This window comes from Zalophus californianus, chromosome 12, assembly GCF_009762305.2.
Source record: "Zalophus californianus isolate mZalCal1 chromosome 12, mZalCal1.pri.v2, whole genome shotgun sequence".
Lineage (NCBI taxonomy): Eukaryota > Metazoa > Chordata > Mammalia > Carnivora > Otariidae > Zalophus > Zalophus californianus.
In genome coordinates, this window is record NC_045606.1 from 44602496 (window position 1) to 44629939 (window position 27444).

The 27444-nt window shown below is 35.7% G+C and overlaps 1 protein-coding gene across 1 annotated transcript in view; it reads right to left on the reverse strand.

Moving 5' to 3' along the window:
* Positions 1-27444, reverse strand: part of VWDE (von Willebrand factor D and EGF domains) — a 65581-nt gene that overhangs the window by 13308 nt on the left and 24829 nt on the right. Inside the window, exons 8-21 of the mRNA XM_027574284.2 lie at positions 27144-27361; positions 26817-26890; positions 24769-25039; positions 21191-21399; positions 20099-21063; positions 17286-17422; positions 13368-13523; positions 13139-13243; positions 11440-11554; positions 9239-9489; positions 8174-8393; positions 6216-6353; positions 3683-3823; positions 733-1302 (exon numbers count right to left, since the gene is read on the reverse strand). Coding sequence (XP_027430085.2) covers positions 733-1302; positions 3683-3823; positions 6216-6353; positions 8174-8393; positions 9239-9489; positions 11440-11554; positions 13139-13243; positions 13368-13523; positions 17286-17422; positions 20099-21063; positions 21191-21399; positions 24769-25039; positions 26817-26890; positions 27144-27361 — 3570 coding nt within the window. The remainder of the gene's footprint in view (positions 1-732; positions 1303-3682; positions 3824-6215; positions 6354-8173; positions 8394-9238; positions 9490-11439; positions 11555-13138; positions 13244-13367; positions 13524-17285; positions 17423-20098; positions 21064-21190; positions 21400-24768; positions 25040-26816; positions 26891-27143; positions 27362-27444) is intronic.

Below are 27444 nucleotides of genomic sequence, written 5' to 3' on the forward strand. Positions count from 1 at the left end.
ATCTCAAATCAAAACACAAATAACACAAAACAAAGTAACAAAATACCAACAACGCGAAATAGCTTCTGCAGTATCAAAGCCAAAAATTTGATTTGCATCAAAGAAAACAATACTGATAATTGTGAAAAGAAGTAAATGCTCCTTTCAAAATTAAAGTGATGCCCAACTTGTTTTATTCTCAAAAGCTGGAGGAATTACAGAGAAACCTAGTTTATGAAAATAAGTGAATACACCAGAATTAGTAATTTAAAGTGCTAAATGCCCACTGTGAGCTGAAAAGAACCCAGACCACAATGTTATTCACATCCTTATTTTATCTCTTTAGTTGCTTAATACTAGGCAAGTCAGTTAGCCCTCTAAGGCTCTGCTTTCCTATCTGCATAATGGGAAAATAACACTCAATATGTGGAGTCTTTATGGATTATATGACATAATTGATAAAGAATGTTTCTATAGACCTTGGAACACAGTAGGTACTCAAAAACATGTTTATAATATATTATATAGTTATGGTACTATTTGACATTATTTTTAAAAATAACTCAGGAACACCCATGTTAACTTTTTTTTGAAGTATGAAGAGGATATACACAAATAATAAATAAATATAGTGAATAGAAATTGGTGAACTAAATGGAGTAAATAGAAATTAATAAGTAGAAAACCATCTCTTTTTAATTACTTAAATGTGAACTAGTTTTCTTTGCATCTTCTGAAGCGTTTTCGTACTACCTCTGCAATTGATACCATCACCATAATATCCAAATGGGCAGCGTCCACATCGGAAGTGACCATCTGTGGTTGGCACACAAGGAACACCAAGAAAACAAGGTGATTCAGCACAAGTTGATATTTTAGTCCATCCAGGCTTTTCTGGTAAAATAGTGATGGCTCTGGTAACTGATGAGACAAACCCATCCTTATACTGCGTGAAACCTTGGGCAGACCTGTAAATTTGAGAATTATGCCCTCCTGCCTCTGTTTGGATGGTGCTCTGTATAATATCTTTTACTTCACCATGGGAACTGTTTGGGTTAATGCTTAAAGAACTACGGTTGTTCACAGACACTCCCAATTCCTCCAGACTGAGATCTGTACTGATAGTATGATCCGCCTGTTCAAAACCTGATATCTGATGGGAAATAATGTTCTTTGAATTATTCATTTGAGTTGTAACTAATTTTAATGAGAAGTGCGAGATGTCACTGGTTGTGTCCAAGAACTTTTTGATAGTAGCAGGACTGTGGGTAAAGTTTGTACCGGATGGTGAATGATCTGTTGATGGTGGCTGAAATTTTATATCTAAAGAACCAAAAAAGAAAAAGAAATGTCAGTCAATAACATTTATTAATATTCTGCTCTTTCCACAGTATTTAACATGAAGTAATTCATTCCTTCATCTAAGGTCTATTACAGGTATACCATTATACTAGGAGCTGTGCAGTAGTAAGTCATCATACAGTTCCTGCCTTCAAGGAATTTATAGTCTATTTGGATATACCAGGTGCACAGAATGTTAAACAGTGTAAAAGGTAAAGAACAATAACTAATAATTTTATTAGGAGTTGGAAATAGCCAACAAACATTTATTGACCACTTCATACTCTGAGGCTCAAAGCAAAGGAAATTGCTCACGTTTGTATTCCTGACATGTGAGCAGTTCAATAATAAACTGAAGCAAATTTTAAATTATACAAACATACTATGTATAATTTTAAACTAAGAATTTGAAATCTCAATGAGATAAACATGTTTTTTGGCAAAATATAAATGATTAAATTGAAGAAGAGATAGAGGAGTTGATACAACAACTGCAATGAAAGAAACAAAAATAATCTAAAATCACCCCCAGATATGAAGCCAAGACAGATGATCTAGTAGAAAAAAAATTACCAAATTATCAAGGAAAGAATATTTTATAAAACCTTTGCAATACACAGAAAGAGATGCAAAGTTTTATAAACATTTGATCAAGTGGCATAATCCTATAGTCAATATCATTTATGAAAATACATAAGCATTTTAAATGAACTACTAGCAAATCAAATGCAGCAATGTAGTTACAGACTACTACATCAGAATGAAATAGACTTGTATCTCTACTAACCGAATTACATTACATAATTTTGTTATGATATTACTAAAGAAAGCACGGGATTTAACTTTAAAATAATGTTAAAAGGTAATTTGATGCAATTTTCTGTTGAAAACATTCTGAAAAAGTTAGCCTAACAAAAGGTTAACAGAAATTATAGCAAGTAATAAATGATGCTGAAAAACCATTTGATAAAATTTAAAAACCACTTCAAATGAACCATGAGAGACGATGGACTCTGAAAAACAAACTGAGGGTTCTAGAGGGGAGGAGGGTAGGGGGATGGGTTAGCCTGGTGATGGGTATTAAGGAGGGCACATTCTGCGTGGAGCACTGGGTGTTATGCACAAACAATGAATCATGGAACACTACATCAAAAACTAATGATGTAATGTATGGTGATTAACATAACAATAAAAAATTTAAAAACCACTTCTATTTTAAAACTACGAAGAATTCTGAGAAAGCAACAAATGGAAGGAAAATCCCTTAACTGGATGAAGGGTTTCTAACAGAAACCTACCCTGATATCATACTTTATGGTGAAACATGAGAAGAATTTCCATTAAGACCATTAAGAAACAATTCCCTGACTACATACTTTGCATTGGAGGTTCCAGCCATTACAATGAGGGCCCAAATTTGAGAGCCGGGACTGCAGCCAGACTGCTCAGGTTGAAATCTCCCTTCCTTTACAAACTCTTATAATCTGAAGAGAATACCTAACCCATCTATGCCTCTGTACAGATGAGTAACATCTGTAAAATGTAAATAATTAACAGTTACAGTCTATAGCTATTGAGAGGACTGAATGAGATCATATATAAATAACAGTTGTCTACAGTGCTGGTATATCATAAATACAGACTAAATCATAATTACTATAATAAGAAAGTAAATAAGAGTAAGAGACAAACTCACTATTGGCAAGAGGTCTTGTCTATTTATAAAACCAAGAAAGAGAATCAACTATAAAAATAGTGTAAATAAGAGTGTTTAATAAGGCAACTGGATACATGAAAAAATCAAAATCCAGATAGCTTTCCTATATTGCCGTAATCGACAAAGATACCTTGCAAAATAAGTAAGTGCAGTGGTAATCTTGCAAGATGAATAGCTAATACTACAAAAGGCAAAAGCATAAAGAAAGCTAATGTAAAATGTGTAAGGTCTTTGTGAAGACAATCAGAATATTAATTGAATAAATCAAGAGTTATAAAGACAGCACTGTAGAAAAGAAAAGGCCTTATGAAATAATGAACTTCTTGTAACTTTTAGGGTTTGAGTTGATGTTGAATGACCAGGGAGTTACAAAATACAACTTTGAAAGGGTCACTTCCAATCATAAGCTTCTCTGAAATGACCTTAAATATCATTTGTTCATTATACAACATGCATCACTTTTCTAGAATATAAGCCAAAGGAGTCAATGGATTAGCAAGAAAAAGAACAATTTGTAAACTGCATTGTATTATCTTAGGTGATCTTTCTGAAAAGAAAAATTCCTAAGGAATAAATATGTTGGTCTTCTGGAAAATAAAAGGGAGGTATTACTCATCCTTAGATTTTAGCAAGACCATTACTTACTAGAAGCATTTCCATTTGTTGACTTAACACGCCTCTCTCTCTGTACGGCATTTTTACCATTCTCTTCCTTAGTTTCACTTTTATTAGAACTTGTAAGAACCACAGTATGTGTAGTAGATTCATGTAAAAACTGTGTTTCAACTGTAGATGTATGCATGAAAAACAGATTATACTATTATAAAACCAAAATACTGTGAATAAGAACATACAATAAAAATGTCACCGGATTGAACTCTTCACAAATCTGATTACAGAGCTAGCTTAAATGTCGCCTCTTCAGCAAATCCTTAGGTTATGGACTGACTTGTGTCCCATCGAATTTATTTGTGTTAAAGGCCTAACTCTAAATGTGACTGTATTACCTTTAAGGAGGTAATTAAGGTTAAATGAAGTCATAAGTGGGGCCCTAATCCAATAGGACTGGTGTCCTTTTAAGAAAAGGAGGATGCACATGTGAGGACACAGTAAGAAGGGGGCCATCTGTCAGCCATGGAGAAGCCAGAAACCAACCCTGCTGGCACCTTGATCTTGAATTTCCAGCCTCCAGAACTCTGAGGAAACAAATTTCTGTTGTTTAGGTAACCCTATCTGTATTATTCTGGTATGGCAGCCCGATGTGACTAACAGATGTTCCTATGGTCTCATACCCACCCAACCAATTTCATCCATCTGTGTTCTCCCACAGAGCTTGGTCCTTGATACTGACTTATGTGTCTCTTTCCTCTTCTAGTTAGCAACCTCAAGAATAAGAACTGTGCTGTATTGACTTTTATGGTCAGTGACTCTGGTGCCTGCCATAAAACTAAGTAAACAATACCAACAAGAAAAAAAAATATTTTGTATTAACAAGCATCTTCCTAAATACACAGATGCCTCTGACAGAGTTGAGAAACTAATTAATCACTCATGTGTAATGGGACTTGGTTCAACCTGCTTTCCTCTTAAGTTCCACTTGATACAGGTTTTATTCAGGGACTGAGTCTCTGTTTGCAAAAGGCTGATCTTAGATCACTTTAGTGCACGGAGTGAAGGGTGTGATACTGTTGAGTATTTGGGAGGGGGTATTGGGGGGGAAATGTGAGTGGCTGAGATAGTAGGGAATTCCCCTTACCAACCTGCCCTATGCTCCTCATATCTATTACCTCTAGTGCTAGATTGCCCCACTCCAATCTGAAGCACAAAGTGACATATTTTTCATCAAAATGGGGTCTTATTCACTTAATGATACCAAAATATGGTTCTTTGACTCTGTTTTCTATAATTAACTTTCCTCTTTTAAGCTTTTAAAAGGTTGATATCCACCAATTTTTGTCTCCCTTTCCCTTAGTGTTCTCTTTGGGCAATTTCATCCATGACGGATGACCCTAAAAACTGTATCTTTCACTTAATCTTCCCTCCTGAGCTCCACTTGGAGTCACCTCAGTCTCCATGCATCCATGCTGAATTCATGCTTTCCCCTCCCAAACCACTTCTTCCTTAGATGTCATGTGTGTCATGTGTCTTAGTCAGCTGAGCCTACCATAATGAAATACCATAGACTGAGTGTCCTAAACAACAGCAGTTTATTTTCCTACCATTCTGGAGGGTAGCAAGTTCAAGATCAAGGTGCAGGCCCATTCAGTTCCTGGTGAGCCTCTTTTCCTGGCCACCTTCTCCTGTGTCCTCATGATTTACTGCATAGCAATGCAAATACCAATTCTACACACCCATTTGCCTAAACTGAGCAAGTGGAACTTAGTAACACTCTTTCCCTCTCCATGCTAATCCCAATCACTGACCACAGACCATCAACTTGCTTCTTTAGGGTTTCTTTCAACCACTACCTCCTCATCCAAGCTCAGAATATCTTGATGTCTTTCCTATTTATTTGTAATATTGCCTTAGCTTTTCTTCCCACCTTCAGACTTGCACAGTTCCTTACCCATAACTGGTCCATCCTCCATACTGCTCTTGAGTAGACTTCTCAGATGTAAATTGTATCATGTTTCTCATGGTTTCTCAGTGATCTGGCCACTGGCTAGGTCTCTAGCTTTAACCGTTGTGGCAGTCCCTCTTACCCTCTATATTTTAAGGATGCTTAATTATTCATAGTGCCGAAGTGTGCTGTGCTGTTACATGCCTCTCCACCTTTGTTCGTGATGTTTCTTCTGCCTAGAAAGCTTTTCTCTCTCTTGATTGGACACATCAGTTAGCTGTAATGACACTTGCTTTTTTAAAACTTTTCATTCTCCCTCCAGGTAGACGTGATTCCCTGTGTGGTATTCCTACTATTCTCTCTAGGCACTTCTATCAATAGGCACAGAACACCATATTGAAGTATGGTGATTACATGTCAGACCCCCCGGTATTACACTCAAACCTATTAGGTCAGAGGGCATGTATTATCTATTTTTGCATCTGCCACATCCAGCTTCGTGCATGACACTTAACGAATACATACTGAATGAATACATGAGTAAAGAGATAATAGAACTGTGAGATTTGGATTAATTAAATGGAGCAAAAAACATTTCAGAAAACAGGGACTTTTTACCATGACATATTTTCCCATCACCATGAAATCCTTTTGGACATGCACCGCAATGATAGGAGCCAAAGGTATTGAGACACTCTGCTCCTGGAAAGCAAGGCCTGGATTCACACTCATCAACATCTTCCTGGCAATTTTTGCCTAAACAAAATATAGATAGAGAGTTCAAATGATTTATTTTGAAAAACATTAGATGTCCCATTAAGTGCTCATTATTTGATTTCTTTTACTTGAAGATATTTTACTTTTACTTTCCTAAAGATATCTTTACTTCTTTTACATTAAGTTATGTCCTACAAACTCCAGAAAAGCTGTCATATATTAAGAGGAATGTACTAATTTTAAAATTTACAACAGAGTTAAACATAGTCATTAATTAGATTCTATTTAACATTAAACAAGACCCTCCAAGTACATAAGATTTTCCCTATAAAAAAGAAGACAAAAAGGCCATTAATATTTTAAGGCAAAAATTTACCATATTACAGCTGCAATTTTTACTTTGTTAAAAAAACTCAGGGAATTTTTAAGAAGTTATTAGAATGGTTGCCTGCTTAGCTTAAGGACAACTTAGTGCAGTTATTGCATTAGCTGTGAAAAACCATGAAAATTTTATAGCGTGCTAGGAAAAGTTAGTCTTTCCTCAGTAAAATTTTTTGAGATCGTGTTGCTTTCTGAAATGTGTAAAAACTTATTTGAATAAATATATTCAGTCATTTACTCATTAGAGTAAAATCCATGAAACAATCAACATTTGAATTCTTTCAAATGTGGTCTGTAGCACAACAGTCCAAAATGATAAAATTTTTATTTTATTTTATTTTAAGATTTTATTTATTTATTTGAGAGACTGAGCAGGAGGAGGGGCGGAAGGGGAGGGAGAAGGGCAAGACTACTCGCGGAGCCCAGAGCCTATGTGGGGTTCTATCTCAAGACCCTGGGTGGCTTAGTCGTTAAGCGCCTGCCTTCGGCTCAGGTCGTGATCCCAGGGTCCCGCGGTCGAGGCCCGCATCAGGTTCCTTGCTCCATGGGAAGCCTGCTTCCCACTCCCTCCCTTCTCAATTCCCACTCCCTCCCTTCCCCCTTCATCTCCCACTCCCCCTGCTTGTGTTCCTGCTGTCTCTCTCTCTCTGTCAAATAAATAAATAAAATATTTAAAAAAAAAAAGACCCTGAGATCATGACCTGACCTGAAATCAAGAGTCACACATTTAACTGACTGAGCCACCAAGGTGCCCCTAAAATTTTTATTTTAAAATGCTAAGAGAATTAGAAGACACCTAAATATCCTGCCCCTGCCTAGTTCCATTATAATGTTAAAATAGACGCTTTCAAGGAAAACATATCAGCTCAATAATTGCATATTTACTTATTTAATATTTATATGTATTTAAATTAGAGGAAATATTGGTATGACCTATAAAAAGCCTTGGGAAAGTAAAAGTTGTCATTCATATACTTAGTTAAGGTTTCTAGAATCAGATATTTTAGGATAATTAATGAGTTAGCAAATTCCATTTGATTTCAACTCTAACTTTATATCATGATCTTTTAAGTGAATGAATTATCAACCTTTCTTAAATGATAATTTTTACATTTCCCATGGCAAATTTCTTCATTATTCCATATTATATTTCAATAGAATACATTTAAATATATTTCTACCTACCAAATTTAGACAGAAATGTTTAGGAACCTGCAAAATACAATATAGACATAGAATATTGCCATTAAAATTATAAAAATGGGCAAAATTATAAGAGTATATATAAGTAGTATACAATAATAAAAGGATATGGGTAGCAAATATATTTGTGATGACTTACTAGGCTTTTTAAATGTATACTAAAATCTTTAGGACCATACACTTGCTTGAGTAATCTGTAGATTACTTGGAAAGCCAAAGAACTCTCCTTTCATCTGTTCACATACTAATTTCACTCGTGAAGAACCAAAACTTACCTTTGAGTTCAGGCGGACATACACAGGAATAACTGGTAAATCCACTAATACATCTGCCAAGGCCACAGGGGTTTGCATGGCACTCAGTGACGTTCACTTCACAGAGAACCCCCTGAAAGCCAGGCAGGCAGACGCACAGGTACATTCCACTTCCTGGAGGGAATTTCCTATCTGACACACATGATCCACCATTCAAGCAATCACAAGACTTCACAGTCACCTCCAAAAGGAACAAAAAGTAAATGCCTTACTTTTCAATAAAATTAGCATCAGTTTATGCCCCAGAAATTGTGATAGGCATGTATGTTTATGTGCAAGTAAGAGCAGATCACAAGTTTTGCAAAAAAAAAAAAATATATATATATATTTAATGTAAAAGAGTATTTTAAAATATTTAATAAAGTAATTATGCCAACTTTCAAGAGCATAGCCAAAATATAAATGCTTGGAATAATTTTTTAAAATGTTACAAGATGATCGATGAATTTCTATAATGCATGCAGCACAAAAAATCCATAAGGTGTAAAGCAGTTCGTCAGTCACCTGAGTTATCCCAAAATACAGAGAGTAAACAGTCACTTGAATTATGTGGTTAACATGACATAGTACACAATTGCACTTCATACCATTACTTCTGTATGAGTGTGTCCCAAATGTCGAGTGAATACAGTGCACAAAAACATAGTATTAATAGCTCATGACTGATAATATCAAAAGAATGGTCAATAAAAAATGACTTTACTTGAAGGAAAAGGGTATAATTATCCATCTTAGGTTGAGCATAGGTCTTTCAGAGAGGTAGACATGAATGCATTCTTTATCCTTATCATAGTTAAGTACAGGCGAAAATGACCTAGGAATTAGTCATTTAGCTCCATGCTCTAGACTTGAGACTCTCCTTAAGATTTTAAATTCTGACAAAAACAGCATTTTGGCAGTTTAGTTTTCCATGAAATGTTGAGTAATTTAGTTCCTCCTTACAAATTAAGAATTATATTTCAAGTTTAAAATAGATACCGATATTGCTAATTAATTCAGTGGCATTTATGTAATGATAAATATTACCATAATCGTGACTCTTGTCTCAGCACTGCAGCCGTCGTTAAAACGTAAAGTGAATTGCTGCGGAGTTTTGGACTCTGGTTTCCATGTAAGAAGTCCTGTAGAGGAAATATTTGCTCCTTCAGGACCTGAGTCCAAGGTAAAATGGATGTCAGAACCTTCAGGATCCAAGGCCGTGAACTGGTACACAAAGTTCTCCCCCAAAAATGTCTGTAATTTGTCTTGCGGTATTTGAATCACTGGGGGTTGGTTGTCTGCCACAGAGAAAACATTTACTTTGTACTTGTGTAGAAAAAAAAAAAAAAGGAAAAGTATGATACCGAGAGCTCCCACTGGAACATTCTGATGAAGTTCAAACTCTGCTAACACTTCCATTACCTACCTTGGCTCTTTTTTTTTTTTTTTACATTCAAAATAAGTTCAATTGCATTCTTAGAAAATGTAAAAGTAACTGACAGGTGCAAGACTTGAAACTTTGGTACTTTGAGAGTGTAAAAAGCACTCTGAACAGAGCATAAAATACATAAACACATTTGCATTCCCCAAACTGAATGCCTCTCCTTTCCTATCTGAAATTACTTCTCGATGTTGACCAATTCAACTACTTTCTCTCTCACTCTCTCTTCTTTGTCCTCTACCCTTTCCAGCTTTTCTTTCCTCCTCAACACCTTTTTTTCTTTATTTCTGCTTTATTCTCCATGACTGGACTGTTCATTTGACTCCCCTGAATTTTCCTCACTGTACCTGTCTCCCCAGTTATAACTGGGGTCCATAGAGTCACGGCAATCCTCTGCTCCTCAGAGGTCTTTCCTGCTGCCAAACTCACTTGCTGGAATGCTGGTTATTTCAGAGGACAGAGAGGGCTCCCTTTGTGCTCAAGTAATGCTTTAAAACATATTTTTATATTGTCACATTAAAAAATGTCCCCCTTCCTTGCCAACTGGCTTAACAGATAGAAAGGATAGCCTTTTTCACTGCGCTGGGCACAAACACACTCAGCTTGCATCAACAAAGCACTGATGCCAAGGGAATGTAGTCCTGGCTCCTGTTCTGCCCTCATATATCTTTATACAATTTACTGATTTTAATTTCCTCACCCCTCAATATGAGAAACTTGGGACAGATGATATTTCCAGACCTCTTGTATCCTTGAGCACTGTAAATCTATGATGAGTCAGTCATACCCAAGCCATTAAAAACATAGACATCAATTCAGAAGTTATTGTGTGTTTCCCTTGTCTCCTGCACTAAATTCTTCTCCAAATTTTCATTGTTTTCCTATAACACCCCGTAAGTCTTGCACCTGAGCAATGAATCATCTGACAAATGGTCTAACACAGTCATGAAATTTGTATATACAGTAATATATATAGTGATGTTACACAGCACAGTATAAATATAAGGTTTTATGACTCAGATAAAATTACATGGGGATGGGGGCAGGGAATAATTATAACTTGTTGTATTTTATGATGCCTGGTCTTTTGAGGAAAGAGAACGAAGAAATAGCTATGTGGAATTACATATAGTTGTACTTAAGGAAGTGAAGAAATTAGATGGTACATGACTATGATGTGGGGTGTTTTTTTTTGGGGTGGGACTAAGTATCCAGACATTATCTGGACCCACTATTATATTCATGGAGTCACAGAATAGTGGGGCTAGAAGGCACTTAATAGATTACTGAATCCAGATAATCTTACTTAACAGGTGATGAATGCATGGCCTCTGGAATTTAAACAGCTAAATGTCTTGTCACAAAACTAAAAAGAAGTAAGGCTAAGAATAGGATATAGAGTTTTGGCCTCAAAGTAATGTTCTCTTTCCACCCACCAACTTTTACTAATGGACATTTTATGTACTTACATAGTACTTGAGAGCCCATTTTGTTAGTAGCTATTTGACTTGTACAAACTGTGTGTAACTGAATTAACCATTCCCATTTCTTCCATTAATAATTCACGTTTGCTTTCAGTAACAAATATTAAAGTGAAAATCCCATACCCTATTGCAGTATAATCGTAGAAATTACATAAAATAACATTTCATCTTATATTACATTCAAGCAAAGTAAATCATGCAGTTAGGAAAGATCCTAAATTAAACACAGTGTTCATCTTATATACATTTATGTAACTCATGGTTTAAAATCACTTAAAAATATCTTGTAGAGAAAATATTTGGATTAATAAAGATTAACTTACTTTCTAAAAATGACCAAGCAAATTTTGAAATTTTTGGTCTACAAATCAAACAAGGGCTGGTAGGATGTTTATCTCCTTCAATGTAGCAGAGTCCATCAATAATGCATACATTTTCCTGATGGAAATTTTAAAAAGAGAAAAACAATTAAGATGTCGTTATAGTTAGTGTTTAGGAAAAAAATGTACATAGAAAGCTAGCACCATATATGTTGGTGATTCCAGTGAGAGCATATTATAAGTCTGCTTTGGTTAGGAAACATTTTTCCATATGTCCTAATCATAAATGTATGTTAGAAAACAGATCATTTCCTTTTTGTGTAAATGCCTGTGGAACTGATCAATATGGAGGGAGTAAGAAAATACATACAGCTTTATCTCTGTGTAGAATTATAGCTTATAAATAACATCGAACAAAACCTGTCTTTTCTTCTTTTTTGTTTGTTTGTTTTGTTTTGTTTTACTGCTAATTCAGGCTGGAAATACTCTATTAATAAAGACATGAAACAATTTTTCCCCTGCTCATCTTAAAGAAACACATTAGTTTGTAGCTATTTTCCCTTGCTCTAGGAGACCACTATGTCCTCTGAACATGGTGAAACTGAACCAGAACCATGATGTAATTATCCATACTTGACAATGGATATCCTTATACAAAATAGTAGAAAGAGAGGCTGATCCGCAAAGAGATAATGTTAAATGTAGCAATCATTTTCAACCTGGGAAGAAGACCAAATTTTGTTCAGCATATATAAATTTTGCCCAAATCTCTGATGTCACTTAGAACAGGACACAAAAATAAGAACAGAATAGCCCCAACAATATAAAACAATTGTGAATTATAACATTTTTTCAAAGTACTTATTGTAAGACATGTGGAAATGGAATATTTAGGGGAAAGTAAAAATCAAACAACTTTTCAGAAACAGAAACTTCTTATTGATACGATCTAATTGCTAATCTCAAGGGAAGAAAGATTTAAAATTTAAAACAATAATACTTTAAATTTTTATCTACATAAATATTATTTGATATTCTTCTCGGTTTTGAAGAGCCAAGTAGTATTAGATCCATGGTATCTATTACGTCAGCCGGCATGTGAGAAAGATCTGTTGATAAACCCAACAGACTGGACCTCAATGAAGAGGGTGTGGCTGTGAGGATTCAGCTCTGGTTGGGCTGTTCCGTAATCCCTTCAGTGGTAGAGATTTGCAAGGATCAATGAACTCAGTTGCCACAAAAAAAAAAAAAAAAACCCTAAAAACAACAACAAAAACAAAAACAAAACCCTCCTTGTAAAAGTGCTAGCCTTATACATTTTACCAGTTCCATCCAAATGCATGCCCCTAGTTACAAAGAAGATTGGGTAACTGTGGAGAGACATGTTACTGGAAAATCATTATTACTATTTAAACAGGAATATATGTAGGAGTTAAAAATCAATCTGAACCTCATCTTTTGAATTTTTTTTAAGGAATAAACAACCTGCCACTTCAAAACATAAAAGGTAGAAACCTTCTCCTTGCCATTTCAACAAGAGTTATAGGCAATTTTAGTTAACCATATATAAACTTGAGAAAGGCTTTTCTCTGTTAGTATTTCTGATACGAAGGTGAAAAACTAATATGCCATTAATATGCCAATAGCATGGGAAATGAAATACCTAGCATGTAAATGTGAAAATAAGTGAAAAAATGCATACCTTTATAGTGCACAAGTCCTTCCCACTGAGACCACAAATTTGACAAGCTCCATCATATATGATCATTATTTTGGGATTACTGAACTTATAACCATCATTAGATACCTATAAGATGTAGTTTTATAATAAGATAATTTATTCTAAATGTAGCTTCATAAATTCATTATGAAATTTTAATATATAAATATTTACTTTGTTTATAAATATGAGAATATCTTTTCTTTTTTACCTTTAATTGCCACTTTGCAATTGGTTTCTCCCCCATCAAATTCATGGTATCAGACTGTTGAACATCAGGGGGCAGCTGACAATCAATAGTTTTGCTATTTTCAAAAACAGGATGCATGTAGACAGCTTTTCCAAGGACCCATTTACTGTTATTATACTAAAGGCATAATGAGAAGGCAATTAACTTCTGTTTAATTATGGAAATTCCTTGCTAGTAAATTACGTATAATCAAAATATAAATTTTAAAATGCATGCCTGGCATATGGAATATATAATGAAGTAATAAAAATGACATAAACATTGACTTTTATCCAGAATAATGAAAAGCATAGACACTTTAATTTGATGTAAACTGCTTCTAATGCCTCATGCATTCCTTGTGGGTTCAAATCAAAAAAGTTACCAATTATTTGTCATATATAATGAATCACTACGTAATGAGTTTTATAGCAAGAGGAAACACATTTGACTATGTAGTTGACACACAGTGGATTGATTTCCTGCCCAGAAACTCATTTCTCCTGCAAAAGCTCCTAACCTTCTACTTCAACTTAAAATTGCTCTTTCTCTGGTTCCCAGAACCCTCTCATGTTCTCATATGATCCATCTTCCTGATACAGGTAACTGCTCCAGGGGTGGATCTAAGCTGAGCCAATGCTTTGATTACTTGGACTATTTTAACTTTGTACCAGAGAGCACTTTGGGCCAGTCGGCTTCTGGAGGCTTGAGGTGAAAGACACGAAGTTATGGAGCTGTGGGTGTCTATGTTTTTTACTATGTGGAGAAAGCTAGTATCTAGTAAAAAGGAAAAATGAAGCCCACAGAGAAGAAAAGAACTGAGACAGATAAACACACACACATACAAACGCAGACATACTGAGTTTTCATGTGTTCAAATCCCAAGTTCAAGCTATTCCTGAGAATTCAGCAATTACATTCTAATCCTGATTCCGTGAAAAACGTACTGTCCCCATAGTAAATACCATTTTTCTCAAGATAGTTCAAATGAATTTATGTAACTTAAAACTTAATTCTAACCAGTTTACTCTATTAAATAACTCAGTGGCACATCATACTTAACCTACACTTAAAGGATTATTTTTCAGTATTAAAATGCATTGATGTCTAAAGAGGAAAAGCCACAATAATTTTCTGGGTACTGGTAACTACATAGAAAACTAAAAGGATGTATTTTATTAACAATATTTTGATTTACATTTTTTTCAAAATTTATGACTGTAGAATGCTTTCAGCTGCTCAGAAATGGGCTAGGAGAATGCTGATGCTTCCATACTGAGGGTCAGTAGGAGACAGAAAAGAAGGCAAGAACATGCTCATCTGTGGCCAGCAGAAACTATCTTGTTAAGATTTGATGACTGAAGAGTAGGCCACAGTAGAAATCTCCACGTTTAAGGGGATGTGTACAGTCTGGCCCAACAGATAGGTCAGTTCAGTGGTCCCCCTCTAGTGGATGGGGTCTTGACAACGATGTCTCGGGGTAGTCATGGTATGGACACTTAGATGGATACAGAGCTTTGTGTATTGAAATGAGACTCCAGCCAATGACTGGAAATACAGAAATCATTTCCACCCATGTCTGGAGAAAGCCTACCCCAAATAAGAAATAGTAAACAGAGTTCTGTTTATTTTCCATTCATCAGTATTTTGTATCTATATGTGCTGAGGACTTTCTGATGAAAAAAGATCACAGAGGGAAAGACAGACAAATAAAATAATTTTAAGACTGCTGTAACCAAGATTCAAATAAAGCTTAATGAGAGAGAGAGAAGCGACTGACTGTAGCACAGTCAAGGGAGGTTTCTCTTCCTGAAAGTAGAAGAGGAGACTGCCATTTGGACACTGGGAGCAGAGATGGAGAGAGTGCTATTCAGCCTTGGCTGGAGGGAATAGGCAGTGAAAGGCAGGGATGCATGAGACAGCATGAGATTTTAGTAGAGCATATGCAGGAGGTTCAAGTTTGCAAAAATGGACAAGAGCTGGATCACAAAGGGCCATTCATTTCTAGGATAGCTACTTGGGTTTAATCCTGTAAGTATTCAAAAACTGGATTCTGTAAAGTCCTGGCTGCTTTTCTAGGGGGGAGGGAGTGAAAGAAAGGCCTGGGTGCTTGCGTCTCCAGATAAAAACTTGTTTAAAATGACTGCTGCAAAAGTAGAAAAGAACATCTATAATATGCTACCTTTCAGGCAAAAAGAAGGGATTTATCTGTTCCTTTGTGCAAAAGAAATGCAGTAAGGATAAGCCAGAAAATAATGAGAGTGGATACCTTCAAGGGACAGATGGAAATGGGATGGAAAAAAAGGGTAACGGAGAGAGTGGTAGAGATGGTAAGACAGTGACAGTTCTCTGTGTGTACTTCTTGTCCGGCGCAAACTCTCAGAACCACGATAATATTGTGTATACCTGCCAAATAAGTAAACAACTAAAATCAACCAGAGTGTGGAGGAAATTCAAAGTGGAAAACAAAGATTTAAAAGTGAACCAAACTGTATTACAAATAATATCCTGAACAGGGTGCTACAGAAAACAGCTAATCTAAATAAATTTGGTTTGGTCTCGTGAACCTAGATGTTTCTTTCTGTAGTTCCACACGGTGTGTTAGAGAATTTCGTAGTGTGCTTTTTATCAGATGTTTAGAAAAAGAAAGTAGTACGAGAATAAATATCACAGCAAATAATATATCTGAAAGTAAGTACAAAGTGTACTTTCTCAAATCTCTTGGCAAATCACTTAATGGTAGTGTGATGTCATATGATTTATTCTGCCACCAACAATATAATGTCTACTCTCTTAAGTAATACTGAAGTGAATAAAATTATACATATATTCCATTTTCTATTGTGTGTCTTATTATTTCATTGGGATTAAAATATTTCATGGTTACTTAGAAAAGCTCTACTCAAAAAATCTAGAAATAAGCATACTTTTCTTGTACAATGATTTGATAAAGACAGATACAAAAATCATTTCCTGGAGCGCCTGGGTGGCTCAGTCAGTTGGGCGTCTGCCTTCAGCTCAGGTCCTGATCCCAGGGTCCTGGGATCAAGCCCCGCATCGGGCTCCCTGCTCCGCGGGGAGCCCGCTTCTCCCTCTCCCACTCCCCCTGCTTGTGTGCCCTCTCTCGTTGTGTCTCTCTCTGTCAAATAAATAAATAAAATCTTTATTAAAAAAAGTTATTTCCTCCTTAAATTCTCAATCTCAGGATCACATTTGGCTTTAACAATTTAGAGAAAAAATAAAAAGAATGCTAAAATGTCATTTACTGTTTTAAGTTTTAGCTTATCCAAAGGTACTTTCAAAGAATTGTCCTTAAAATAAAAATCCACTTGAATAAAGAAAAGGAAGACCATATAAATAATCATCAAAATAAGGTATAGTTTGATATGCCAGCGTTCAAACTGAGTGATCTTGTCTGTTGTTTGTGGCCTGAAGAAAGAAAAACACTATTTTCTTTTTTGAAATCCATAGTAAGGGAAATATAAAGCATACGTGCAACTAATCTTCAACTTTTTGTTTTGTAAAGGGAATTGTTCATATCCCTGTACCCCATAAGTCATACAGACTGTCTTGGATAAAAATGATCTCCATTCTCTGTAGTTTTACATTTCAATAAATACAGAAGCTTGCATATCAAGCTTAACATTATTTTAATTTTTTCCTATGACTGGAATAGTGAACCAATACTACAATAAAAATCATATAAAATAGTTTAATAGAATTAAGAAATAAGGAAGAAGCTTTAAGGTTAAGCAACTTAACCATCTTCCTATTGAGCTCTCTGTGGATATGACATCCTTTGGGATTATGTTACTAACTGATAGACCAAATAAATCCAAGATAAAAGTAATCTGAATAACTCACAAACTTAATTGTTTTTCAACACTAAAATTAACATACCTGCAGTTTAGTAACTTCACATTTAACTGAAGGTGATTCTTTGAAGTCTTGACCAAACACTCTCACTGTCATACAATTATATTTTCGAATATTACAGAATCCAGCATTCTCAAGTTCTATAATTTCAGGAACCTTGTCTTTGGAAAGAATGATAAAACAAAATGGACAAATTTTCTTTAATTCCAGAAAAATAAACTAATTATTTTCAAGGTCTAAATTAAAAGCATATGGAAAATAATATTTTGAAGTCTACTCCAAATAGTAGTGAATTAACTAAACTATTAAATATATATATATTTTAAAGATTTTCTTGATTTATTTGACAGAGAGAGAGCGAGAGAGTACAAGCAGTGGGGGGGGAGCAGCAGAGGGAGAGGGAGAAGCAGGCTCCCGCTGAGCAGGGAGCCCTGCTTGGGACTTGATCCCAGGACCCTGGGATCATGACCTGAGCCGAAGACAGATGCTTAACCGACTGAGCCACTCACATACCCCCAAACTATTAAATATTAAGAGAAATCTGGTGTTAAGTGTGACCCACCATCAAACCAATAAAAATAGCATTAAAGATACTACCAGTACCTAAATATACAGGTTTAATTAATGTTTTAATAATGTTTAATACCAATTATTTACAAGTATTGAGAAATTACTACTACAATGGCCTGTGTTTTGTTCTTGCCATTTTGGTTTGTGCCACAGAAATGGGTTATAGCAAAAATATTTTTGTAATAAAATAGTGTAACTAGCAATGTGATGTATTAAAATTTTTAAAAATTTTTAAACAGTAAAAAAAAAGAATTATCAAAACTTCATGAAACTGTTATTAATGTTTTTATGTGTTATTGCTATCCTACATGCCACCACAATCTTAGGTGTACTTTCAATCATTGGAGAAAAAAATTCTCCTAGCAGTCAGAGTTAACTGATCCTCATATAGTCATATCTCTGATTCTGGTCTTGGTAACATAACACATTATCTGTATCAGCAAGATCTGGCTGTCAAAATAGATAAATGCAGCATATAAAAGTAATTGAGTCCTCTAAGTATTGGCAAAATCTAAGTGAATATAACTTTACTAGCAGTGGAATATAAGATCATAAATTGTGTACTCAGAACTCTAAAAATGTTTGTGAAAATTAAAAATATATATTTGTTAGTTTACTCTTTCATATTCAACGAATGTTTACTGAGCAGTTTCTATTTTTCTGGTGTTATTCTAGGTACTGGGGATATATGAACAGAATAAAGTTCCTGCCTTCATATAACTTACATTCTAATACAGGAGGACAAAAAATAAACAAGTGAAAAATAAATATAAAGCGTATCGCATAAATGTTTTCAAGACTATGGAGAAAACATATATATTAACTATATGAAGGGACATAAAGACTATGGGGTTGTGTGAAGAAAACTACTTTATTCTGAATGACCATGGAAGACGTCTCTGATAATATGACATTTGAAGAGAGAAGAGAAGGAAGTCTGTCATGAAGATATGTGTTGAAAGAACACTCCGGTGGGAGGGAAAGTAAATGCAAAGGTTTGGCCTCTTTGAGAAACAGCAAAGTAGCCACTTAAGAACACTGGGGGGCAGTGACCTGTGGAGAGAATGATAAATGAAATTCAGTGAGACAGGAGGGTCCGATTGCATAGCGTCTTCTAGGCCGTGGTAGGGAATGTAGATTTTACTTTGGAAGAAGAGGGGGGAATCATTAGAGGGATTTAAGCAGGAGTACTATGATATCACTATCATTTCAAAGGGATCACTTTAGCTGCTGTATGGAGAATAAACTTTGAGAGAATCTATAATAATCCAGGTGAGAGATAATGGTGGTGTGGCCTAAACTGTAGCAGGGAAAGAGGTGAGAGTCACTGAAGCTACAGCTGAATTTGCTACTAATGGATTAAGCCTGAGACATGAAAAAAAGAGGAAAAGTCAAAATGACTACAAGTTTTTAACATGAAAAGTTAGAGGAGTGAAGTTTGCATTTACTGAGATGGCAAAGTCTGCAGATGGAAAAGGGCGGGATGGTGAGGGTAGAAGGAAAATCAGGAGTTACTGGTTTAATGGCTAATGAAATGAAATTGATTTTTTAAAAAAGATTTTGTTTATTTATTTGAGAGAGAGAACAAGAGCAGGGGAGTGGGCAGAGGGAGTGGGAGAAGCAGGCTCCTTGCTGATCAGGGAGCCCCATGCGGGACTGGATACCACAACCCTGAGATCATGACCTGAGCTGAAGGCAGATGCTTAACCGAATGAATGAGCTGCCTAGGTGACCCTCAAATTGATTTTTAAAAAATTTCTTTCTCTTATATATTGAGATATAATATTTTGCACTATGTAGGTGAAATAGAGAAAAAAATAAGCAAATTGGTAAAATTAGCAGAATATTAGAAACACAGTATCCAAAAAATACTAAATTTGAGTTCTAGAGAAAACAATTATTCTCTACAACTGGAGGGACAAGCTGCATGCAAAGACCCTGAGGTCAAGAGAACTTGGCATTACAAAAACCAGAGTGGGGAGAGTGAAATGAGTGAGGGTTTTAGTTGTAGGGGATGAGTTTGAAGAGATACTGCATGCCTTATAGGCTTATGTTGTGACTTATAGACTATTATAGGTACCGCAGCTTTTACTCTGAGTAAGATGAGATGCTTTGGAAGAATTATTACTGTATCGATTAATTAATTTGGGTTCTTTTCCCTATGTAATCTGAATAAACCCTGTTAAGATACTGAAGGTAAAAAAGAACAGAGAATTTCCATAATCCAATAGCATACGCAGTATCAAAGCTGGAGACTACTCGCTCACCGTGTGAATCACTGCAGTCATAGGAACTGAAGCCCGGGGAGCATGCGCATCCCCATTCCATACACTGCCCATTGCCGCTGCATAAATTGGGGCATTTGAGGACCGAGAGAATGTCTTCAATTGACTTGCCGTATTCTTCTGTGTTATATTTCCCCTCTTCCAAAATTCTCTTTTCACATTCATTTTCTAAAAGAGCCACACCGGCTTCTGCCCAGCTAAGATCATCTTTTAGGAGAACATCTTTAACACACATATCTATAGCACTGTCTAGACTCTTGCCCAGAAAGGCAAGACAGTGTCTTCCAATGCTCGAGTTGGCAAGAGCCTGCTGGCACAGCGCCAAAGTGCCGTGTTCAGTGAGACCAGAGGCTGTGGGCCACGTAGGGACAAACTCCTGGTGGACATCCTCAGTATGGTCCTCAGGGAAGAAATAAGTAAATTCTTCTAGGTCACTTTGGCTGAGACTTTGGAAAGCAAACACAGGAAGAGACTCATAAGAGTTTTGCCGTTTCCATCTGTTTTGTGGATCCCGCCTCATCTGCCGGCTGTGGCTACCCTGGTCCCGTGTATGTCTCCCATTGTCCAAAGTTTTCGGTGCCTCTTGTTTTTCATTTCCAGGATGTTTTTGTAAATCTAATTCCAGTTTGGTTAGGTTCACATGCTTTTTTTCTTGAGGAAGGAAATTCAAATTATTTTCTTCTCCAGATGTATACTCACTTATCCCTCTGATAAGAGCTTCTGATTTAATGTACTCAGAGGTGACATCTAGTTCTGGTATCAAGAAAGAGAATTTGACATGTTTGAGATCTTTGCAATCTGAAACAATCTCTTGTTGAGAAGTACTGTCCAGATGATCAGAAGGATATAATGAATTAGTGTCCAACGAGCAGCTGCAATAGGATAGTTTTCCAGGTGACGGTGGAGAAATTGGCATTGTGTCAAACATGCTTTTCCCTGGCAAAATCCTTCCAGGTGAAAAACAGAAAAGAATGGTAAATTGCACAAGAACATTTTTTTCTCTGTCATGTGTTGCAAAAAAAGCTGAGTATTGTGTCACCACTCAATACAATAACAAATGAAAAGCGTTCTTACCTCCATTCATTAATAAAAGCCACACAATTATCAAAAGTTAGATCAATTTTTATCCCATATTTATTATGGAAATCATTTTCTGGGTTTTCATCAAAGGTGCCACAAAGTCCCAAAGTGTTTCTGTAGTCTAGGCTAGGGGCTCTGATTGTTAAACTCATGCCCCATTCACTAAGATCAGCACGGATAAATGCTCCAGAAGAAAACCAGATCTGAAATACAAAAATAAAAGATGCTTAAACAATATTCTATATGGATTAAGAAAAAAACTATTATTTGAGAAGAAACAAATTCCTTTATTTCTTCAATATAGAGAAAGAACAGAATACTGATTTTCTTCAGACTACAATCTTCCTTTTATTTTTTTTTATTTTTTTTTTATTTTTTTTTTTTTAAAGATTTTATTTATTTATTCATGAGAGACAGAGGGAGAGAGAAGGGGAGAGGGAGAGAGAGAAGTAGAGGGAGAAGCAGGCTCCCAAGGAGCAGGGAGCCCGATGCGGGACTCGATCCCAGGACCCCGGGATCATGACCTGAGCCGAAGGCAGACGCTTAACCATCTGAGCCACCCAGGCGCCCTACAATCTTCCTTTTAATGCTGTGTCAAACCAAGGGCTTTTGCACTTTGCTGACTTGAAATCTGATCTCCATATTGATTCTTTTAATGCAAAATACTGTTCAAGCCCCTTTCTTTTTAAACTAAGATGAGGTATTTTATACAATCAAACAGCTATATATGTTGAAGATTATGTTTACCAAGTAATGTCTCTGATAATATGGAACTAGACTGCCAAAAGAAGAAGATAAGAGGAGAGGAAGAAAAGGGGAGTATGTCAGAGGGGGAGACGAACCATGAGAGATGATGGACACTGAAAAACAAACTGAGGGTTCTAGAGGGAGGGGGGTAGGGGGATGGGTTAGCCTGGTGATGGGTATTGAGGAGGGCACGTTCTGCATGGAGCACTGGGTGTTATGAACAAACAATGAATCATGGAACACTGCACCAAAAACTAATGATGTAATATATGGTGATTAACATAACAATAAAAAAATTAAAAAAAATATGGAACTAGACTGCCAAGTAATTAATTTACACAGATAAATATAGTTCCAGAATACATATTCCTTTGGCTAATCACCATTCTCATCTTCACGGTTGGCAAATAGAATCAGAAGCCAAATTATAACCAGGGCATACCTGGGGAGTTGGAATGAGAGCAAGGGGTTTGTTGAATTATCTTAATAGCCTGTATCATCTGTGATCCTCCTCACAGCCTATGGCTGCTCCCACATCAGGGACCCGAATGTTGAGAAACTCTCCTAAAAAATCACTGAAGATACACCACCTATGTTCGTTCCTCTGACTCTTTCCCCTTAAATTTTTTAAATTTAAAAATGGCACTTTTTTCTCTTTATAAAAAAGGTAAGTGCTTATTCCTGAAAATTATTTTAAAAGCAAACAAACCTTACATTACTATTCAATCTGAGCTAGTTAATATTAAGATTTTGGTGCAGATTCTTCTGAAACTGTTCCTTTATGTCATTAATATCTTTGCCTGTCAATAAATATAATCGACTCCAAAATTTTCGTGACTAGAAAGTGTTCTATTATGTGACAACCCTCTACTTAGGGTTTTGGTTAAACTAAAAGATTCATCATTGATTAATTATAACTTTTCCATCCTAAAAGGAGAGATGCAACGACTCTGCATATACTTATTATGGTAAATTTTCAGAAGTAAAATTTCTTGAAAAATGACATGGGTAGGTTGTGTGCATGCATAATAATATATATGTCCTTCGGAAAGACTATAGCTACTATTTCTATTCTTGCCAATATTGTATGAGATGTTTGATCCACATTTCTTTGATTACTAATGAGGTTGTGGTTTTCATATTTTTGTTGGTTATTTATACTTTTGGATATATATATATATCAGTTTTCTTTTATGAATTGCCTGTGTATATTATTTGCTGATTTTAACTGGAGTGCTGATCATTAGTGATGTATAAGAGTGTTCTTTGGGGCACCTGGCTGGCTCAGTCAGTAGCACCATGAGCCTCTTGATCTTGGGGTTATGAGTTCAAGACCCACGTTGGGTGTAGAGTTTCTTGAAAAAAAAAAAAAGATGGGAAGATAGAAAAATATTTTTTAAAAGGAGTGTTTTCTATATTAACTGTATGTTTTATATGTATGTAGAAAATATTTTCTCAATATTTCATTTGCATTTTGGTTTTTGAGGATGGAACTCAAATATATAACATTATGTTTAAAAATTCTTGTTCACCTCAATGTTATAAAAATATTCACCTATATTTTCTACTTTCATTTAAATTTGAATCTTATTCACCTGGAATTTACTTTTTTGGCAGATGAAAGGGAGATGACATTATAATATAAATAGTTAGCTTACACACATGAACTATTGGTTTAAAATACTAATGATCTCTAATCTCATCCATGTATCTACCAGACTATTCCTGAGGCAGAACCACCTGTGCTCATTTCAAAAACTGGCTAACTACTCCTGAATATTTATTTTTAATTATATATTTCATCTCTGTGTAACATACCATTTATTAGGCACTGTCAAAAATAATTTGTAGGAATAACCCACCAAGTTACCATACTGAAATCTTAAAATAAGGCTGCTTAGATTTGACAAAGTCTCAACTATGCTGTGTCTATTTGTGTGTGCTAAGATCAGTGTTAATCAAGAAGCTATTTGGGGGGAAAAACTAATGTTAAAAAAATGATAGTTCTTATGATACATGTCTTTCTCTGATTAACTTATTTCACTTAGCATAACACCCTCCAGTTCCATCCACGTCGTTGCAAATGGCAAGATCTCATTCCTTTTGATGGCTGCATAATATTCCATTGTGTATATATACCACATCTTCTTTATCCATTCATCTGTCGATGGACATCTTGGCTCTTTCCACAGTTTGGCTACTGTGGACATTGCTGCTATAAACATTGGGGTGCACGTATCCCTTCAGATCCCTACATTTGTTTATGAGGAATTCTTAATCTCAGGAAACAAACTGAGGGTTGCTGGAGTGGTGGGGGGTGGGAGGGATGGGGTGGCTGGGTGATAGACATTGGGGAGGGTATGTGCTATGGTGAGCGCTGTGAATTGTGCAAGACTGTTGAATCACAGATCTGTACCTCTGAAACAAATAATGCAATATATGTTAAGAAAAAAAAAAAAGAAGATAGCAGGAGGGGAAGAATGAAGGGGAATAAATCGGAGGGGGAGACGAACCATGAGAGACGATGGACTCTGAAAAACAAACTGAGGGTTCTAGAGGGGAGGGGGTGGGGGGATGGGTTAGCCTGGTGATGGTTATTAAAGGGCACATTCTGCGTGGAGCACTGGGTGTTATGCACAAACAATGACTCATGGAATACTACATCAAAAACTAATGATGTAATGTATGGTGATTAACATAATAATAATAAAAAATTTTTAAAAGAATGACAGTTCTCAATAGAGGTGAAAAAAAGTTCAGACTTTAATCCAAAATCTGTAGGAAAAAGAGGAAAAATACTTTTAAGTGTAAAAAATCATACATACTGTGACTTTTCTTCCTAAGTAGGATTCACTTATCTTGATACTGCTGGTTACATGTTGGCTCTTTACAGATAAATATGGCTGTGATTCATGTAGCTGACCACTGCACATATCGAAAGTAACTACATCACCTTCTTCTTTGGCAACAAAACCGCAGTTACATGACACAGGATAGTGAAGACTTCCACAGTCCCACTGGCGTACATGGACTTCAAAGTCACGTGACATACTCTTATAAAGCACAAATGTTCCGGTCTTGAAACTATCATATACCCTAGGGTTAACAAAAATCAACTGCATTGAAGAATTGCTATAAAATACCACAATGATATGTTATAAGCAAAAAATGTGTGTTTATACACATTCAATATATTTTGATGCAAGAATGAAAATCTGTATTTCTAATAGCTTCATATAGGTTTATTTTTTTAAGATTTACCATTTGAGGGCGCCTGGGTGGCTCAGTTGGTTAAGCGACTGCCTTCGGCTCAGGTCATGATCCTGGAGTCCCCAGATCGAGTCCCGCATCGGGCTCCCTGCTCGGCAGGGAGTCTGCTTCTCCCTCTGACCCTCTTCCCTCTTGTGCTCTCTATCTCCCACTCTCTCTCTCAAATAAATAAATAAGATCTTTAAAAAAAAAAGATTTACTCATTTGAGACAGCGTGTGCACACATGCATGTGAGAGTGGGGAGGGGCAGAGGGAGAGGGAGAGAATCTCAAGTAGACTCCCCGCTGAGCGTGAAGTCCCATGCGAGTAGATCCCACCACCCTAAGATCATGACCTAAGCCCAAATCAAGAGTCCGATGCTTGACGGACTGAGCCACCCAGGCACCCCTGCTTCATATTAGTTTAGAGCACTGAATGAAACAAAATACCGACAAATACCTAATCTCATGACTTGTTTCTTCCCTTCACCACTTTGGCCAACCCCTGCTAGAGCCTTCTTCTCCCATCCCTGCTGTAGTTTTCTTCATAGCACCTATGTTCCTCAGATACACTATGTATTTTATTTGTTAACCGTGCATATCTCTCTTTACCTATACAGAAGTGAGCTGGATGTTTGTTTTATGAAACTGCCATACCCCCAGCATTGAGAACAGGGTTTGTCACTCATTGCACTCATTGAATTATAACCAATTGAATTAATCCCCACTATGCTTTCTTGAGGTTTTTCCACTAAAACTTCTGAGCTTTTCATTATAACCATAAAGGATTCTTGCATGTGGGATCAATTTCTACAACTTTTCATTAATTGCTCAAACTTTTAGATTATCATTTGCTATGGAGTTCTATATCTATTTGCTGCTATTGAATAATTTTACTGATGATGATCACATTAAAATTTTTTAAAAAAGAATAAATTACCTTATCTTACATCACGAAGACAATTTTGACTCAACAAAGAGGTGTTCTTATAATTTTCTTTAGGGACATCTTAAAATCATATATTCCCCAGAACAGTATAACTGAGTTTAAATCCTCATATGCAGATATTAATAGCAAAATAGCTTAGATTATTTTTTGATCATTTTGCCCATTTTACTTGCATTCCAGGGGCAGATATCCAGGTATTCATGATGGCTACAATAGTTTTCCCCTGAGTATCCTTGTCATGAAATAGAAATGCTTAGTTTTTTAAATAATTATAATGTGTTAATCTAATCATCTTGCCTAAACCTTGAGGATTATTGCATTATCATGCGGAAATGCAATATAGTAAATATCTCTAGAGCAAAGAATTTAACCATTATTAAAAATGACTAAATGATCAAGTTAAAATGACTGTATTTGTAAGAATCCTCATTTTTACAAGCTCAGCCTCACAACTAATCTGTGTATTTACCAAGGGCCAAATTTTAAGGCAAAAACACTCCACACAAATAAATTAGTATTTTGAAACAAGCCAGTGATATCCATACATGCTTTCCTTTCCAATCTTTCAGTGAATAGGATGACAAAATAATAAAATAGTAAGATGTTTAAAACAAAACAACAGCAAAATCCAAAAGAAACAAAAACTACTAAAAGAAAAAGACTTTCAGGAAATTACCTGCCATCAAATGTAATTATATGTGGGTCAGTAAATGAATAGCAGTAAGCAGTTGGGACATCCTTTACTTTGATCTTAAAAGCAAAGATATTTTTGGTAAATATCATCATTAATTGTATTTAGTGATACACAATAAATTGCTTATCAATCTCAATGACTTTTTCATTAATTATTGTTTTTATCCCAGTTGTTCAAATTGACTCATTTAAAAATGGAAAAAAGGTACTAAACAATTTTTGAAATGAAAAGTTTACAAGATGTATTGCTCAAATAAATATATCTTTTTTAAAGCTCCCATTGCAAAGGTATTTTCTGTAATTTGTCAACCTGGATGCTGTCTGGAATGTAGCTGTTCCACAGGAAATCTTCATGAACTATAGGTTCCACTACAATGTTTGTAACTCTGTCTCCATCTCGAGAAAAATCTGTCACAGCAGTGTAGTACACAAAAGCATGGCTACACGATCCATTAGCACACAATGATGTCCGCTGAAGGTCCACATGACAGGAAGACAGCGCCAAATTTAAACCTAGCTGTTCTTTACCTATTTTGTGAAAAAATACATTGAGATTTTTTCTTAAAGGAAATATACCAACCAAAGCATGTAATAACTTGATTAACATGGAA